Here is a 19,063-nt window from a genome sequence, read left to right on the forward strand (position 1 = left end):
GATTAGACCCGATATCATACCCGAAATCTGGTCCAAGTCTGGTTCCACCTGGGTCCGACCCAGTAACACCCCTACCCTGACATGAGCAGACACGTAGGCATGGTCACCCACACATTATTTCAATGAAATGTTTTAAGTATTATTTCAATGAAATGCATTTTTGAATATTAAAGTATCAAAAATAGTTTTTTATTGATTAAATTTTTTTAAAAATCTGTATCATCATAAAGGATTTTTTTCAAAAGATTTTCAAACTTACACATCGAATCCGCATCCTCGCGTCCACGTGTCTTTGTGACATAACTGTCATGCTATTTCCAGCTTGTGATACTTTAATCTGAATGTACAACACTAGGATCTGATTCAAGCAGTTTGGTACGAAGAAAGAAATTTCGAGCAAAAGGATCGGAACTTGCTGATAGGTAAGGTGAGAAAAACAAATGGGGTTGTTTTTGTGTTTGGATCAGATTCAGATCAATGTTGCAAATTGTAACTAATTCAAATTCAGATCAAAATCCAATCTGTTTACATTTTTAACATGTCAGTAGCTTATTTTTTTACTGGATTCCGTATTACCACATATAATTAGGATCAATTCAACCTTGGCTCATTGGATCTGATCCAGATCTAATGTTCCTATATTGGCTTCAGGTCTGGCATGAACTGGCCCAGTCTGATCCATTTGCACCTCTACTTTTAGTGGACTCTTCATGGACCTGGAACCAGATGCACTACACTCCTGTAGCTCCCCCACAACAGGGTGTAGGGATGTAAACGGGCCAGACTTGTGTTGGATCTATGCATTATGAGTCAGACCTAATCGGACATGTCATATTGGATCCAGAGATGGATGGGGATCAACCAAAATCAAACCTGGATCTGACTTGCTTAAAATCCAACAGTTACATGCATTCAGAGTTGGATTTTAGTTGGACTCATGCAAAACTTGATACTGAATCCAGATCCGACTTCACTACTGAATCTGACTAAACAGAATTAGATTTTGATTCGGTTGGATATCCATCTTGAATCCCAACTGTTTACAGCCTTACCAGGTAGGGGAGTTACAAGTATCATATAAATTGGTCTGGATCCAAGTCAAATATCCTACCTGTGCAAGTTACTTCGGTGATGGACCTGATGGTTGACCAGTACAGAGGTCCGATAAGATGATTGGCAAGATCTTGTAAAGGGCATTCAAATAGCTGTGTAAATAAATCTGGTTTAGTTGGACTCTGCTCTGGATCCAACATATTATCTTTAAAAGATCAGAATGTTGGATCAGAATCATCAGACAAGAGTTATGTAGTCAAACTTTTTCAGATCCAATCTGAGTTTTGGATCAAAAATTTCTCTTGGATCTATAACCCCGTCAAAATCAAATGTGATGTGTTTATAGTTTTTGCATGTAAAATGCTTGTTTCTACCCATTTTTTACCATATATATCCAGTATGCCAATAAGATTTGGACCTAGATTCAACATTTTTCTAATAAGATATTCGAATGTGGATCCTGATTCAGACATATTGCTTAAGATAGAGGGTCGGATTCAGGTCATCCATGATCCAGTACATATCCAAGCCATTTGGACCCTTACTTTCAGACCACCAAACCGCAAAATATCAGAATTTACACAGATCCTTTTGGGCTAGCATTGGAGTTTTCAAACCTGATCACAAGTCTGCACCTGGGTCCAAACCAGATCTGATCATGTTGGAGAGTCTCCAAACTTAACCAATCCATTTACATCCTTATCTGGATCCCCACCCTGCCTGCAGGATCCGAAATTCCCGACATGTATCTAATCTAGCCATGCCCAGTCCATTCCAATCAGGTAAATCCTGGTTCTCTACTCAGATTAGCACCTAAACATGTCTAAACCCAGTCAGACTCAACCCAAAGGGTTAACCAGATCCAAGAGGTTCATCATCCCATTTGACAAGACTGTTCACTGCCCTAAAATATTATCTACTCTCTAATTCTTTACTTTCAATGCTTGGCCAATGAATCAAATGTTACCTAGTGAAAGCTAGCTGCAGAGAGAATATGACTTGTTCACGACAATAGTCAGTCACATTTAGTCTTTGTTTGGGAGTTGGAGATGGAGAGGAATGATGGGAGTGGAGAAGAAAATGGGAGATGAGGCTGGTGTTGACAACTTCTTCCTTTTGAAAAGAGGCCTTCTCCACTCCCAATGTTACTTCCATCTCCAAATCTAAACATCCAAACAACTGAAGCTGCAGGTGGGGCAGGTAAGATTCATTAAATCCCCATCTCCAGTTCTCAAACAGAGCCTTAGCCTCGGTTTAGGAGCTTGCGTCCGAGGAATCAAAGGGGATTTGCGAAGTCCTTGACACGCTCATTTGGAATGAGGAATTGTTAGAGCATTGAATTCAAATCAAAGATTTATCAAATCCAATCCATTGGCAGTTGACACCCCTATCACTACCAAAAACCTCATGATCTTTAGGAGCCAGTAGTTGGCATTGGAGTTGTCAAGTCTAGACGGAATCTTAAAGAGGTTTTCAAACAAAACAGATGGAAATGTCGTATTACTGAAACCTAAATCTTAGATTTGATAAATCCATCATTTGGCATTTCCTTGGCTAATACAGACCCCCCCAAAAAAGCCTTAACGTCGATGAAATACTTGGACATAGCAAGCAAAGGCTGCAAATATTTGGACTCGGAATCAAGGATGAGCACCACACTTCATCAACATCATCTCTCATCTGATTAGTTGTCAAGAATTGAATGAACTCCCTTGTTCATACCAGGAGATCGTAACAACACACCATGTGATCTCTCAAGTAAAAAGTCCTGGCTCCCACCATGAAGCAAATATATTGGATAGTTGACAACATAGACTGCATCTAATTACCCAGAAATCAAAGAGGGTGAAGTCATTTCTTAAGCATGAAGGGTACAAATTTCCTCGTGGAACAAGTAAACCTTATCCAATGAGATGAATCAATACAAATAGGACATCCATGCATTCTCTTGATTTAAAGGAATGCTCTCAACTTCCCAAGCTTAGTCACAAGACACAACCAAGCCAGCCAATAAATGTAACATCTGAACTCTTAAAGAACCAATGCATAAGATGAGCAAACTCATAGATGCTATATCAATGTTTCGAGCAGGTGTCTCTGCCAAAGATACAAAACTGGTTACATTAAGAAATGCTGTATTCCAAATCCAGTTTGAGATTTACGCTTGCAACACAAGGTACGATTGTCAAAAGGCTCAGTATTCATGGGTCTTGTGACGTCAACCTGAAAACAATAGAGATCAGTCTAAATCACTGCTGAGACAGTAGGATCCAAGTTTTTTATGCTATCATGGCCCACAACTGTCAATGGAGCGATAACACAAAATAATCTGCAGAAAAGAGGATTTGCCTAGGCTAACAAATGCTTTTTATGTCAAATGCAGAAGAAACAGTAGTTTCATCGATTTCAGAGGTTCTCCTTTAAAAGTATCCTTTCTTTATCACAGAAAGAGCAGAAGGGCATGTTAGACAGTATAGAGTTGATAAAACAAGTTGAGCTGGCTCCATGGATGATGATGATGAGGAGGAGAAAACGGTACATGGTTTGGAAAAATTAGAGAACCATAACCTGATGGCTTATGGTATATTTGGCAGGAAAGAACAATCCGCAATCTAACGATGACCCATTCCAACACTTAGTATACTTTCAAGCTGCCCTGTGAATAAACCAAAATCTAGTGCAGCTTTTAAATCCCAAGTTGTGAAAAAGTGATTTCCATGAGTTTTTTTTTCCAAAAATTTCATTTTCTCTAACAAAATGAAAATAAAATTCCTGTTATCTAGATCTATTTCCTTAAAATTTTGTTTAAAAAAGGAAAAGTACAGGGTTTATTTTCAATAAAAATACTCATGAGAGTGGGAATCATCATGCCATCTCATTCCGTCATTTGCACCAGCATCACTAGGAACAATGGTCCAGCTCCTTTCTCAATTTTTAGGATAATAATGACCATTTACTGCAGAAATTTGCTTAAATGATGGAAGAGGTAGAAAATTGATTTTAGAGTGGAAAACATCCACAAATCACTTTCATGTGGAATGAGGATCACTTACAAAATTGATCCTTTAATACTCAGTCAAACACAAAACAAATGCATCCACAGTATTTTAGAAGAAAGACCACTCCAAGAAATTCACGAAAATCTCTGCAATAAGTAACAAGAGAAACTTCTAAACTTTGTTGAGGGACACCATTTTTTCAAGAAAATGAAGCTTACCTGTTTCAGCTCAAAGCATTCGTGTTTTGACATTAACCCTTCTCATTTCAATGAAATGGGAGAAGGCCATTGCATGTTCCCATTTGAATGGGAACAATCTCTTATTGAAGGGAACATGAAGGCCCTCACATGAACCTATAAAAGGACTGAGGGTGCCTCCCTTCACTTCAAGTTGCCTGCCCTACCTCACATGGGCTGGCAGGCAACATTTATTGCTTGCGTTTTTAAGAGAGAGAGAGAGAGAGAGAGAGAGAGAGAGAGAGACTAAAATATAAATAATCCAGTCTGATTTTTCCTGATTTGGTGTGAATTCATTTACTCCTAGCTTCATTTGTGTGCATGTGTGAACATGATCTTTGACCCATTTGAGTGCTGGATTTTTTGGACATTCCTGCATTAACTCTCTTTTAGTTTGTAAAGGCCATGTTTGCTACATCATGTGTCTGTTCTGTGCGTATGAATGTCGTTGGAGCCTGTGCGGGATATCATGCATGTCTATGTATTTGAGATGTGAGAGGAAGAGGGTGCTTGTTCCTCCACTTGAATCTCTGTTATCTTTAGATCTTAAACTTATCAAATTTAGTGTTGATTGATAGATGATAAGTTCGCCTTTGGCATGTCAATCAATATTACAGGTCTTAAAGAGAAATGTAGCCTATGCTCGGAGTACGGAGAGTTTTCTTACAGACCTAATTTTACAGGGTGAGAGCGGCCAAAGGAGGTGGGAGGTAAGATGAGCGAGTTACAATACATGCTGATCTATGTACATAGTCCTAACAATGTTTGCTTTGCAGTCGCTATTCAGGACTCCCTTGAAGAATTATGATGCTGTAATCTTGCTACATGAAGATAGGCTTCCCCATCCAGTACGGCTTCTTTTCTCGTCTGACCTCAACTTAGGTAGGTTGAACCGAGTATACAAGGGTCATATGGATTTCTGCTCTAGAGAAATACTAAATGCTTGTATTTTGTAGGGGTGGGGCCGCTTGCTCATGGGAACATCAGCAAAGACTTTGCTCCATACATCCCGTTGAATGAGTTGATTGGGGGTTTCCCAGAAGCAAAGAAGAAGCTGATGGTAAATTTTGATCCTGCAAGGTGTCTTATAGAGGACATAAAGGTAAATCCGTACTGTTTACTGACTGAAGAACAATTTTCTTTGTTGAGTGCTCAGACCTACTATGATTATTTGCAGCATGAGTTTCGTGATACATTTGGATTGTGGTATGATTCTCTTGGTGGTGATGCCATTGGTCTGACTTGGGAAAAGCCATTGAAGGTAATGATGCCACTTAAGCATGGGGCTTCCAAAGTGCTGCTGTATGACACTAACAGATAATTATGTTTCTCAGAGGAGGAAAATTGAAAGCAATGGTGCTGCAATGGCGCTCGAACCTGTGGAACTTCTGAAATGTGCAGGTGATGTTGGTAAAGGATTGATACAGAGCATTTACCTTCTAAAGTCTACAAAAATCAGGGAAGACTAAATTATCCACACAATCACGAGGATGCCTGGTTGCTGCGTGTGCGTTCACACACACACACACACACACAGAGAGAGAGAGAGAGAGAGAGAGTTTTCTTCTGTAACATCACAATTTTGGATGCCAACATAATAGCTAAACAGTGTCTGCAGTTTTTTGAAAAATTCTTTGTTTTCTTTTTTGCTTCATAAATTTAGACTAGAAATATTCCTATATTTTTTCTAATGAATTAAACACGGAAACCATGAGATCTTTATATATTTTCTTAGTATATTTGAAATGGAGCGTTGTGACCAAAATCAAACACGGAAACCATGAGATTGGTTTTCCTTTCTTGGTGAAACGGTCCCCCCCCCCCCCCCCCCCGCCTTGATCCTTCTAAACTGCCATACCAAACTTTTATTTATTTACTTAATTGTAATCAAATTTTGATTTAATTATCATATTTAATGTTATGCGTTGTGTCAGTTTTTCATGTATGTGCATGAGAGGTGGGCCGACCTCGCATGCACGCAAATAGGATTCTAGGCTGTTGAGATGGCCCCCTCTCAAGTCCTGGATCCCCTCATTAAGGAAGATGTACTCCTTAATTCAAGTTCATTTCCTTTATGGCCACAGATCCTTGCATGGCTGCCCCCTGCCCACTTAAGTGTACACCCATGGGTTTTGAACTTGTGATGTCCCGTCAACCTGTTAAGTCACTCCTACCAGATGAGCGGAGCCCTTGTGGGCAATTAATAACAAACTTGTCAATGGGTCTTCCACAATTTTTTTTGCATCATAGGCATGGTCGTTTTAAAGTTTTGTGAGTATGATAATGAGCATTATGGTTCGAGATATGGGCCTTTCCCTCCACAATGAGATTCTCAATCTCAAACAAATGTATTATTGACACATTCTCAAACAGGTCATATATTTCAGCTTCTTTTTAATTCGCTAAACTGGTTATTATATGGTTTTGTTTCATTAACCTCGTTTATCTCTCATTGTCTCATTCCAGTCCATTTGTTGAATGCCTATACAGAAGCAGCAGGGTTGCTTGGATACATGAAATGCACCTTAATTCTATATTTTGATACGTACCCACTTATCAAGCTGAAATGGGCCAAGTTGGGATATAGCTGCACCGAAATTCAATACAAAGGCCCAATATGATAAAATAGATGCACCTAAACACAACATAAGAGTGTCTATGAAATATAACCAAGTTCATGAACAATGAAATTGAATGCATAAACTTGCATTTGGGATGTTGTCGATCCAAAATTCTGTTGCATATATTGTTGACAGTTTTTGGAATCGTTAAAACCAAGTGCTTCTGTGATGCTTCTGAAACTTTATGAGAAGCTGATTTCTCAAACATGTTAAGTTGTTTTTCTAAATATGAATTTTATTGAACATTTTTTCATAATGTTGGAAAAATTATATTTTTTGAATTGATTTTTTTCTTATAAAACCGAGATAGAAGATGAATATTTTGGGGACTTGGGTAAAAGTTTAGAAGATGCGTTTGAACAAAAGTGAAGAATTTAATTAGTTTTTTGTTATTATTTTGTGCTTGCTTCAATTGTGGCTTTTTACGGACTTTCCCTTCTTAAATATTACATGCTTCACATTCCATGCATTTGACAAACTCTCGCTCCTCATTTCAAGCTTTGTGCATTGCTTCTCACACCCACTTCTTATATAACGTGAAATATAACCTTGCCAAGCCATTAAATGTGACATGACTCATCGCCCCCTTCCCACTGCCATCACCATAATTTCTCATAAAAAAAAGATCGGACACGATAGGTTGCATAGGCACTGACACTGACACGTACAACCATTATGTTAATGATTTACGTATTTTTAATGATATAAGTATTATTTTAATAAAAATTCTTTTTTGATATTAAAATATCAAAAGTTTAGTTTTTTTATTGATTAAAAAAAATTCCCATGTCCTCGTGTCCTATTTTTTCAAAAAAAGTTTCAAAGTTGCGAGTTGAATCTGCGCCACTCATCCTCGTGTGGACGTGTCTTTGTGACATAGGATCAGAGCCATATAGAAAGAAAAAATAACCAGCTCATTTTTACCATATTGTTCCATATAATATGGCGAGCCAAGCAAGACCCGAAATGCTCCAGAGGAGTTAAAAGAGCCAATGCCGCTGGGCTGGGTTGTGCTTAGGCCAGATATATTTACTGGGTTAGGTCAAGGTGGCTCGGTTTATTGGTTTTTCTTTTCTGATGAACTGATTTGTCTGGGATGCAATTGTTTGGAGAGCCAGCACTTTCTGAGAGCCGTACATGGGACTGACTAACTTGGCTCGGTTTACTGAGCCCATGTGGCCAAAGGACCAAGTCAATCTAGAAACAGAGTTTTATTTAGAAAGAGTACTAAATCTCAGGAACCATCAATATTTTTTTATCCATCTGATATGTTGTTTAATCTTTGGCCAAAGGACCTCTATAGGGTCAAAACCAAACTGCAGAAGGCACGGCACGCAAGTTCTTTCTTTGTTTTCGTCAGTGTCTTAATCTCCCTTAGCTTAACAAAACAGTTAACGAGATAGAGAAAATAAACGAGACTCCGTATGATTGGGAGAGAGAAGGATCTTTATGGGGGAGTCAAGATCCTCCCAAACTGCAGGAGAAATACATCGGGGCCGTCAAACGATTTCGTGCATCACCGAGCCACATATTTTTGGAAGAGAAAAAGACGAAGAACTGGTAGTGGAGTGGTTGAAAAAAGAGCTGGGAAATCGTGTAGTAGCGATCGTTGGCATGGGGGGATGTGGAAAGACGACCCTTGCACAGAAGGTTTATCACAATCCCAACATAAATGCAGAACATTTTGAAAAACGAATGTGGGTTTGTGTATCGGAAAAGCTACAAGAGTCGGAACTGTTCAAAAAGATATTAGAGGAAGCTGTTGGTGGGGAAGCTTCTCGAGTAATTGGGTTGAATGCTTTGTGCTCTGAGATTGAACAACACCTAAAGGAGAAGAGGTTTCTCCTTGTTTTAGATGATCTGTAGGATCTTGACTGGTGAAAAAATTTAAATGCCGTCTTGCAAGTTGGTGCCGTGGGGAGCAAGGTGCTGATTACAACTAGGATTAAGAATGTTGAGCTAGAAATGGATGCAGCTTACTTGCATCAGCTGGAGTGCTTATCGGATGACGAGAGCTGGTCTTTGTTTAAAGCTGAAGTATTAAGAAGGGATGAGAACGAGGAAGTGTTTGATGGACTAAACGACATAGGGACTGCCTCTTGCACTTAATGTTGTTGGAAGCAATGCTTTACGTATTGCGGTATATTTCCAAAGTATTTTGAGATGAAAAAGGATAATTTGGTTAGGTTATGGGTGGCGGAAGGCTTCGTTTCTAAAGATGCGGAGGCTTTGGCAGAGGGATACCTTGAGATGAAGCATTGGTTGATTACTCTTTGATTGAAAGATTTGAAAAGAAAAGCTTTGGAAATGAAACATGCTACAAATTGCACGACATAGTTCATGATTTTGCCCTCTTCGTTAGAGGTGAAGAGTGTTCAGATGCAAGTGCTTTAATATCAAAAAGAGCATCCGACCCAGCACGCTTCTTGTTTTCATCGTACGGAGATTATTACCCACTTGAAGATCTTGATAGAGAGACAAAAATTAGCACATTGTTGTTAACAAGAACAATAAGATTTTCCCTCGAAGACATTTTACGTTTTAGGTGGCTAAGGGCTACTCAATGTTTGTTGATGCTAATGACCCATATGTATTGCCCGAGTCATTGGGCAAGTTAGCACTTTTGAAGTACTTGAGTGTTAATGGTTTGCCAATAGCAGTGTTGCCCGAATGGATTGCCGATCTAAGCGAGAACTCCAAAGGTTGGACATCGGTAATACTCCCATCAAAATGTTGCCCGAAGGTATTTCACAACTGAATTCTCTAAGGCATCTTCATTTGGGAGACATGCCTGAGTTTAAAACATCTGCCAAAGGAAATCGGGAGGCTGACTTTATTACAGACCTTGGAAAGGTTTATTGTGGGAAGCGATGAGATGGATGGAAGTGGTATAGCTCAGTTGCGTCACCTAAACAGTCTAAGAGGATCGTTGCACATACAACACATTGAAAGAGTAGGGAGTAGGGAAGAGGCGAAAGAAGCGGAGTTGGAGAGAAAAGTAAACCTGCAACGGTTGGAGCTTTCTTGCGATAAGACATGCATTGCTGAGTTTGATGAGGAATTTGCAAGGAAAGTAGAGGGTATATATGAAGAGCTTCGACCTCCCACGGGCCTCAAGGCATTGACAATAACCAACTATGGAGGCATGAGTCTTCCCGCTTGGTTGAGCACAGCAGGATACAAGTGTTTGGAGGACGTCACCTTGATTAATTGCCAGTTCTTGGAACAACTCCCCTCGTTGGGATGCTTGCCCAACCTTGTGAGACTGTATTGAAGGTGCCTCCAATGTGAAGATTATCGATGATGGGTTTCCCAAGTTAGAGAGGCTGAGCATTCGTTATATGGAAAGCTTGGAGGACTGGACATTAAATGCACAAGGAGGAACTCTGATGCCTCGGCTGCAATTCTTGGATATTGATGGTTGCCCAAAGTCGAGGGCACTGCCTCATTGTCTATGATTCACCAGTCCCAACGAGTTGCGCATGTCATGTCTTCCTGAGCTTGACTCAACGTCCTTGCCATCACTAGAGAACATGAGAAAACTCAAGCTTTGCAGAATACCCAAGCTCAACCTTCTTCCAGAGTGTGCACTCCGAAGCCAGAATATCAGAGGTTGTAGTTATATGATTGCCCTGATCTTGTGGCTTCCATTGCAAAAGTATTGAAACCCCATCACCTCCCCAACCTTTTGGACCTAAAAATTCTCTCTGGTGCTTTGTCCATACCTAAAGCTCCAAGGACATCTTCGATCGATTTCACGCTAAATGTTGAATCGGAGGAGATGGTCACCAAAATGGGTGGCTTCCGAAACTTGCACAGCAGAGTCAGGAGACTGCATATAGTTTTGGAGGGTGAAGTTGCTTCCCTACCGGAATGGGTCCAACACTTCCACCAACTTGAAGATCTGAGAATTACAGGTAGTCGGCTCTGCAGGGATGTAATGGTAGTCAGTCCCCAGAGTCTGACCCACTTGCCTTGGTGGCTGTGTGAGTTCTCCTAGCTTCAGAGTCTACAATTGTACTGTCTACCGGAGCTGAGGAATTTGCCGGATAAGATGCAAGGTCTCACCCGACTTAAAGTGCTCTGCATCTCTGGTTGTCCCCAGTTAGAGGAGGGTTGCAGAGGTGTTGACAAACACAGGATCTCTCACATACGTGAAGTCCGTCTCGGGGGCTGACAAACATTTTCTTATTAGTCTCTCAACTTCATTCAATCCTGCTACGTTTAGTTTACCCCAGGCCGATCCCATTGAAATGAGATTTGACTAGAAGTGAGCCTGGTGAAGTTTGCTGTCTGGGCTCAGTCCACATCTTGTGATACAAGATCTAGTTAAGCCAGATTCATCACCACTTATAACGCAATGGACTGCAGTGGAGCCAGGATCAGCTGCCAACACATGGCACACTTTGAGTGTGCCTGCCCTCCATCAGCTTTTGGGCCCCACAACTGACAGACTGTTAGCCAAAGATGGAGGACATCAGGTGCAGCAGCACACTTCAAAGTGTGCGATGCGATGGCACCTGATCCTGGCTCCCTGCAGTGTAGGTTACACTGCACTGACCTGGAATTTGGACTGTCAATCGACTTAATCTGAATACCTGGGTATGGGCATAAAATAAAGACCCAAATGAAACTCGGGTTGGCCTGGCCTTGGCCCATGTATTATTTGGGTTGGTTTGAGATGTGAATTTTGTTGGATATCCCAACCCACTAGACCCTACCCAAGTAGTATTATATGCATTCATATATAATAAAGAAATGGATAATATAAATACTATTTACATCATGTACACAGGCTGCGTTTGGACTAGACCTGAACCTGAAAATATGTTATTTGGCTAGATCTGGGTACACAAAGGGTTTAGAAATTCTTAGAATGCACATTTCAACTAATCAAGTATTCAATTAGTTAAATGATATACTTATCAAAGAAGCCCGTGAAAATGAAGGCTAAGACTGACTACCACTAGATGAATGACCACTGTAACCTCCACGAACCATATTCTAACAAATAAAAAATGTTAGAATATACATTCAAATTGTTTCAAATCATTTAAATCAAGTATTTCAATACATTCAAATAATTCAAATCAAGTATTGCAATACATTCAAATCATTCAAGTTATTTACATGAAGTATTGCAATAATACATTCAAATCATTCACATCATGTATTGTAATAATACATTCAAAACATTCAAATCATTCAAATCAAGTATTGCAATAATACATTCAAAACATTCAAATCATTGCAATACATTTCTATATATTCAAATCATTCACATCAAGTATTGCAATAATACATTTAAATCATTCACATCAAGTATTGCAATAATACATTCAAAACATTCAAATCATTGCAATACATTTCTATACATTCAAATTATTCACATCAAGTATTGGAATAATACATTCAAAACATTCAAATCATTGCAATACATTTCTATACATTCAAATCATTCACATCAAGTATTGCAATAATACATTCAAAACATTCAAATCATTCACATCAAGTATTGCAATAATACATTCAATACATTAAAATCATTCACGTCAAGTATTGCAATAATACATTCAATACATTCAAATCATTCATGTCAAGTATTGCAATAATACATTCAATACATTCAAATCATTGCAATATATTTCTATACATTCAAATCATTCACATCAAGTATTGCAATACATTAAAAACATTGTAATACATTCAAATAGAGGTTTGTATTACAAGATTTTGCTCACTAGCTCGAGAATTCTTCCACATCACGTGTTTGACTTTCATATTCTTCTTCTTCTTCATCTTTTTCATCCTTTTCATGATCTTCTTCTTCTTTATCTTCTTCTTCATTGTTTGCCCATCCACTTGGTATATCATTTGGATCATATTCTTCTATGAATGTTTCATCGATCAATGACGATATAACATGCATATCATGCGCAACATCGTGACCACAAGAGAAGTCATAGATATCATCTGATTGATAGTAATCACTCTCTTCAGTTAACTTGTCTTCTTGTAACTGATCATACTCAGGGTATAGTTTGGACTTCACCTTGCAAACTGTCCATCATTCATTTCTATCTGACTTTTTTGTACTCAGATATGAAGTATAATAAACTTGTTGAGCTTGCGAGACTAATATGAATGGTTCATATGTTCCAAACCTTGATTTATGATTCACTTCTACAATGCCTGAGGCTTTTTCGACTCTTGTTGCAGTTGGATCAAACCAATGACACTTGAATAAAGTTACCTTATTATTTATGCTTAAGTAAGTCAACTCCATTATTTCCTCTATAACACTGTAGTAATCATGTTCATTTTCACCGTAGCTGCTACCCTTGACACACATGCCACTATTTATCGTTGATTTGTTTATACCGTAGTCTTTTGTATGGAATCGATAACCATTTACGATGTACCCGTTGTAACATTGCACAACTTTGGTTGGACCATTTTGTAAATCACATATTCCTTGATCTTTAACATCACCATGGCAGACCTACACACAGACATAAACAATGATTGTGATCATGACCAGTTAAGTAACTTAGTTTTGTTTACAAGTACAAAATTTATGTGAGCGTCCTTACCAACTCTTTCAACCACTCCATAAACTTAGTTTCATGTTCTTTTTGTACTTTTGCATTAGTGAGATATGAAACTTCTCTTCGCAACTCCATATCAAATCGTCTGCAAACTATAAATACTTATATTACCGAACCATGTATTCACGTATAACACATAAAAGGATTTAGAATTGTGTTGCGTCTACATATACTTACTCGATGTATGGGTCGATCGCTGAGCAATTAAAAAGAATATAGATGTGTACTGCGTTTTGCTCTCGATCTGTCAAGAGTCTTGATCGACAACTACCAAATGCATGCCCAAGTGGTTGAAATATCGACAGTTTGTTAGCTACAGTTACTTGTTCTTCATCATCGTTACGAGGCGGGCATGTGTAACGTGTTGGAATGTGAGGTTCAAAGTACATAGATGAGAAATTTGAAATCTCTTCTAAAGTGTACGCCTCACAAATAGAGCTTTCTACTCTTGCTTTATTACGAACCTTTTTTTTGAGGTCAAACATGCATATGTAAAAAATATATATTTCAAATTTGAAATATCTGTCATTGAAGAGACAAATATAAGAAAACATATATCTTTCAAATGGGTACATCCACCGATATTGCACAGGACCACCAACCCTTAGTTCATATGGCAAATGTATGATCAAATATTCCATAACATCGAAAAATACTGGCGGAAAAATCTTTTCTAGCAGACAAACAATAGTGATGACAGAGTCCTCAAGATTCTTTACATCAGATACTACGACTTCCAATGCGCACAATGTTCTAAAAAATCCACTCAACTCAGACAATACCCCCCATATAGGTTTGTCTAACATATCATGGAATGCTAGGGGTATCAATCGTTGCATAAAAAATGACAATCATGGCTCTTCAACCCATATAACTGTCCATCGTCAATCTTCACAACACGAGCAATGTTAGAGACATATCCATCTGAAAATCTCAACTGCCTCAACCATTGACATACCTGCTTTATTTGATCAGGTCCAAGCACGTACCTTGCCTTTGGTTTCAGTACTTTGCCATTATACTCTTTGAGTTTCAATTCTGGTCTTTTACATATTACTTTTAAATCCATACGGGCCTTCGGATTATCCTTTGTTTTCCCTTTAACATTCATTATTGTATTGAACACATTATCAAAACATTTTTCTCCACATGCATCACATCCAAATTATGTCGTATCAATAGGGTCGACCAATATGGTAGTTCTCAAAAAATAGATTTCTTTGTCCAATTGTGATCCTTCCTAAATCTAAGGAAGGGCGTTGGACTACAGGCATATGTTAATATATCTGGAAAGTATTGCAATCTTCTTAAAATACTACAACAAAGCAGTAGATTAGCGACGACCACATTCCGTCGCTAATCCGTATCTAACCATGTTAGCGACGGATTAGCGACAACGCGGCGACAGTATGCTTACGTCGCGAATATTTCGACGCTAACTGGCGACGGAATAATTCCGTCGCCAAGTCCGTCGCTAATTGCGACGGAATAACGAGCGCTATATTCCGTCGCCAATCCGTCGGTACTAAACGGCAACCACGGCGTGGCGACGGATTTAATTCCGTCGCTAAGCCGTCGCTAGATTAATATGAATAGCGACGGAATCATCCGTCGCTAATCCGTCGCAAAACCGAAAAAAAATAAAAAAAAAATTATTTAAAAATTAATTACCGAGAACTGTACAATTTATATTTCCTGTACAATTTATATTTCCTGTAAATAAAAAATAAACCACACAAAAAAATTCATATAACAAGTATCTATAATAATTAATCGTTCCACCTTAAAACTAAGAAGTTTAATTATTTACAATTCAACAATTACAATTAGGAAAAATAAAAAAAATAGAACTTCTTCAACACAGTCCTCTAATCATCGCCAAGATTTTGTGCATCTTCTTGTTCATTGTCTTTATCTGTCCCTTCTGCTCCACTACCCTGATTATCGCTAGCAACCTACACAAGAAAAGAACAGTCAGTATTGATAAACAAAATATAATGAAATAAATTACACACTATATGTGATTCTATCATGTGCTCATGTGTGATCTAAGGCAATAAAAAAACTCTATATGTGATTCTATCATGCTCATATGTGTGCTAAGGCAGTCAAAAAATTGAATATGTGATTATAGCATGTTCATATGTGTTCTAAGGCATATAAAAAAACTCTATATGTGATTCTACCATGCTCAGATGTGCTTTAAGGCAAGCAAAAAACTATATATGTGATTCGATCATGCTCGTATGTGTGCTAAGGCAGTCAAAAAATTGAATATGTGAATATAGCATGCTCATATGTGCTCTAAGGCAGGCAAAGCCAAAAATTTTATATGTGATTCTATCATAAATGATATATAACATGTTCATATGTGTTCTAAGGCAGTTAAAAAACTCTATATGTTATTATAACATGCTCATATGTGTGCTAAGGCAGTCAAAAAACAGAATATGTGATTATAATATGCTCATATGTGTTCTTAGGCAGTAAAAAAACTGAATATGTGATTATAGCATGCTTATGTGTTCTAATGCAATCAAAAAAACTTTATACGTGATTCTATCATGCTCATATGTGCTCTAAGACAGACAAAAAGTTAAATATATATATATATATGTGATTCTATCATGCTCATATGTGTGCTAAGGTAGTCAAAAAATTGAATATGTGATTATAGCATGTTCATATGTGTTCTAAGGCATATAAAAAAACTCTATATGTGATTCTACCATGCTCAGATGTGCTTTAAGGCAGGCAAAAAACTATATATGTGATTCGATCATGCTCGTATGTGTGCTAAGACAGTAAAAAAATTGAATATGTGAATATAGCATGCTCATATGTGCTCTAAGGCAGGCAAAACAACTTTATATGTGATTCTATCATGCTCATATGTGTGCTAAGGCAGTAAAAAAATTGAATATGTGATTATAGCATGTTCATATGTGTTCTAAGGCATCTAGAAAAACTCTATATGTGATTCTACCATGCTCAGATGTGCTTTAAGACAGTCAAAAAAACTATATATGTGATTATACCTGAGAGGGACCTGGAATCGAAGATCCCCTATCCTGAACAGCGGCCTTGATCTCATTTCGGAGAAAGGGGGCGACGGTGTATTGGAAGTAGTTATTCAGTGATTCATTAATGATCTCGCGTACATCATCACCGGAAAGAATAGTCGGCTGCTTGGAGCTTATGTCGGCGTAAGAAGTCGGTGAGCCGTAACTGGAAGAACCAATAACTGGTGAAGTGTTCATATTACTCCCAAACCCGAACACGCGACCTTTTTTGGGTTCACCTGCTGCAGTCACCCATGCTGTAGGATCAAATGATGGATGCTGAGTAGCGTCTTCGCCATATCGCTCTACCATATGTTGCTCATATGCCTCCTACAAAATAATGTTTAAAGTATTCATTAATAATTAATGATAACATTATGATGACTTGCATATATATTGCAATGATTATTAATAGAATTAATACATACCGTTGTCGTTCTCGCCTTCTCTGATACGAAGACTCCCGTGGTCTTCCGTTTATGTGTTTCTACAAACACATCCTTATATGGTACACTGCCTCCTTTTTCTGCTTTCTGCGAAGTTAAATGACAAAAGATTTAGTACACAAATTTGCAACAATACTTATAAAATTAATATTATATATTGATGAGTTACCATTTTCTTTAGGTGGCTCCCAAATGTCTTAGATCCACCTGTGTGTAGATGGGCTTCGGGCATCTTCGATCGATTTTGTGAAGCCTTCGCAGAGCGATTTTTAAATGCATCTCCCGCCCACATATCGCACATTTCATCCCAGTAATCTCTCCTGATAGTAATAGGACCATGGCCCTTCCACAGTAATGGATCATCTACTACGCCAGATGTTTTTTTTGCTGCAGTCTTCATAGTGTGCAGCATGTCTGCAAATCGATTGGCAGCCACCTTCTGCCACACCTTCCTTGCATCATTTTTTTCCACCGTAGTTGCAAAGCGATTCGAAGCCTACAAATATTTTCAGAAAGTTAGTAGACATTGCTTAAATAAATTAAATATGAAACACATTAACTATGAGGAACAACTGTATACCATGAATGAGGACCACAATCTGTCTAACACCTCCTTTGGGTACTCTTTCCATTGAGCAACTGGTCCTGGTAGATGTTGAAGAAGTGAATTCCTAATCTCCTGTACTACTTCTTGTGGCTCAAACCTCGTGCTGCACATGAATTGTTACACAGTAAATATCAATATAAAATATTTAAAAAATATGCAATAATTGAAAACAAAATACTTACGGTCGATTATCGATATACACTATTCGAATGAGTCTTCTTGTGCCAGCCTGAGAAGACCCTGTTTCCTATGTTGGCTGTTGACTTGTGCGATCAACTGATGTAGGTGGGTCGTGTACAGGCGCAACATCATCTGTAAAAAAATACATTAGAAATTCTCAGAATGTGCATTTGAACTAATCAAGCATCTAATTAGTTATATGATATACCTATCACAGGAGCCCGTGAAGATGAAGGTTGAGCCTGGCTACTACTGGATGAGCGACCACTATAACCTCCACGAACCATATTCTAACAAATAACATATGTCATACAATACATTCAAATAATTCACATCAAGTATTACAATGCATTCAAGTCATTCACATCAAGCATTGCAATGCATTCAAATAATTCAAATCATTGACATCAAGTATTGCACTAATTCAAATCATTCGTTAATTGCATAAATTATAATACATTCAGATAATTGAAATCATTCACATCAAGTATTACAATGCATTCGAATAATTCGTATCAAGTATTACAATATATTGAAATAAAATTTTTAATCATTCACACCAAGTATTGCAATACAACTCACATCAAGTATTACAATGCATTTAAATAGAGGTTTGTAGTATAAGATTTTGCTCACTAGCTTGAGAATTCTTCCTCGTCACTAGTTTGACTTTTTTCTTCTTCTTCTTCTTCTTCTTCTTCTTCTTTTTCTTCTTCATTGTTTGCCCATCCACTTGGTACATCATTTGGATCACATTCCTCTATGAATGTTTCATCAGCCAATGGAGATATGACATGCATATCATGCGCAACATCGTGACCATAAGCGAAGTCACAGACATCATCTGATTGATAGTAATCACTGTCTTCAGCTAACTCATCTTCCTGTAACTGATCATACTTGGGGTATAGTTTGGATTTCACCTTGCAAACTGCCCACCATTCATTTCTATCTGACTTTTTTATACTCGGATATGAAGTATAATAAACTTGTTGAGCTTGCGAGGCTAATATGAATGGTTCATATGTTCCAAACCTGGATTTATGATTCACCTCCACAATGCCTGAAGCTTTGTCGAGTCTTGTTGCAGTTGGATCAAACCAATGACACTTGAATACCGTAACCCTGTTATTCATGCCTAAGTAAGTCAACTCCATTATTTCCTCTATAACACCGTAGTAATCATGTTCATTTTCACCGTAGCTGCTACCCTTGACACACATGCCACTATTTATCGTTGATTTGTTTATA

General features: G+C 38.1%; 3 protein-coding genes across 3 annotated transcripts; 2 read left to right on the top strand and 1 right to left on the bottom strand.

Annotated features, from left to right (window-relative positions):
- The first annotated feature begins 3,558 nt into the window (after positions 1 to 3,558).
- LOC149827707 (uncharacterized) lies at positions 3,559 to 5,800 on the top strand. Its single transcript, XM_090018560.1, has 6 exons — positions 3,559 to 3,588; positions 4,906 to 4,998; positions 5,065 to 5,170; positions 5,245 to 5,390; positions 5,466 to 5,549; positions 5,623 to 5,800. The coding sequence occupies exons 1-6, from the start codon at positions 3,559 to 3,561 to the stop codon at positions 5,755 to 5,757; spliced, it is 594 nt and encodes a 197-aa protein (XP_089874686.1). The 3' UTR covers positions 5,758 to 5,800.
- A 2,723-nt stretch (positions 5,801 to 8,523) lies between these two features.
- On the top strand, positions 8,524 to 10,183 carry LOC149827708 (putative disease resistance protein RGA4). Its single transcript, XM_090018561.1, has 4 exons — positions 8,524 to 8,747; positions 8,853 to 8,946; positions 9,455 to 9,622; positions 9,725 to 10,183. Exons 1-4 carry the CDS (start codon positions 8,524 to 8,526, stop codon positions 10,181 to 10,183), a joined length of 945 nt encoding a protein of 314 aa, XP_089874687.1.
- A 6,366-nt stretch (positions 10,184 to 16,549) lies between these two features.
- Positions 16,550 to 19,063, bottom strand: LOC149827709 (uncharacterized). Its single transcript, XM_090018562.1, has 3 exons — positions 17,195 to 19,063; positions 17,008 to 17,112; positions 16,550 to 16,909 (listed from the first exon to the last, which is right to left on the bottom strand). The coding sequence occupies exons 1-3, from the start codon at positions 17,435 to 17,437 to the stop codon at positions 16,550 to 16,552; spliced, it is 708 nt and encodes a 235-aa protein (XP_089874688.1). The 5' UTR covers positions 17,438 to 19,063.

Source organism: Nuphar pumila, chromosome 10 (genome assembly GCF_984573655.1).
Source record: "Nuphar pumila chromosome 10, dmNupPumi1.hap1.1, whole genome shotgun sequence".
In the NCBI taxonomy this organism is placed as follows: Eukaryota; Viridiplantae; Streptophyta; class Magnoliopsida; order Nymphaeales; family Nymphaeaceae; genus Nuphar; species Nuphar pumila.

What these genes read in the sequence shown, in the direction of transcription:
- LOC149827707 (XM_090018560.1), top strand. Translation starts at nt 3,559, where the DNA reads ATGGATGATGATGATGAGGAGGAGAAAACG. An exon ending in GCGGCCAAAGGAGGTGGGAG is followed by an intron (nt 4,999 to 5,064) that starts GTAAGATGAGCG and finishes TTTGCTTTGCAG; the next exon opens with TCGCTATTCAGGACTCCCTT. An exon ending in CTCGTCTGACCTCAACTTAG is followed by an intron (nt 5,171 to 5,244) that starts GTAGGTTGAACC and finishes TGTATTTTGTAG; the next exon opens with GGGTGGGGCCGCTTGCTCAT.
- LOC149827708 (XM_090018561.1), top strand. Translation starts at nt 8,524, where the DNA reads ATGGGGGGATGTGGAAAGACGACCCTTGCACAGAAGGTTTATCACAAT. An exon ending in GGTCTTTGTTTAAAGCTGAA is followed by an intron (nt 8,947 to 9,454) that starts GTATTAAGAAGG and finishes TTTACGTTTTAG; the next exon opens with GTGGCTAAGGGCTACTCAAT. An exon ending in ACTCCAAAGGTTGGACATCG is followed by an intron (nt 9,623 to 9,724) that starts GTAATACTCCCA and finishes CATCTGCCAAAG; the next exon opens with GAAATCGGGAGGCTGACTTT.
- LOC149827709 (XM_090018562.1), bottom strand. Translation starts at nt 17,437, where the DNA reads ATGCTGCACACTATGAAGACTGCAGCAAAAAAAACATCTGGCGTAGTA. An exon ending in GGAGCCACCTAAAGAAAATG is followed by an intron (nt 17,113 to 17,194) that starts GTAACTCATCAA and finishes TTAACTTCGCAG; the next exon opens with AAAGCAGAAAAAGGAGGCAG. An exon ending in AGAAGGCGAGAACGACAACG is followed by an intron (nt 16,910 to 17,007) that starts GTATGTATTAAT and finishes ATTATTTTGTAG; the next exon opens with GAGGCATATGAGCAACATAT.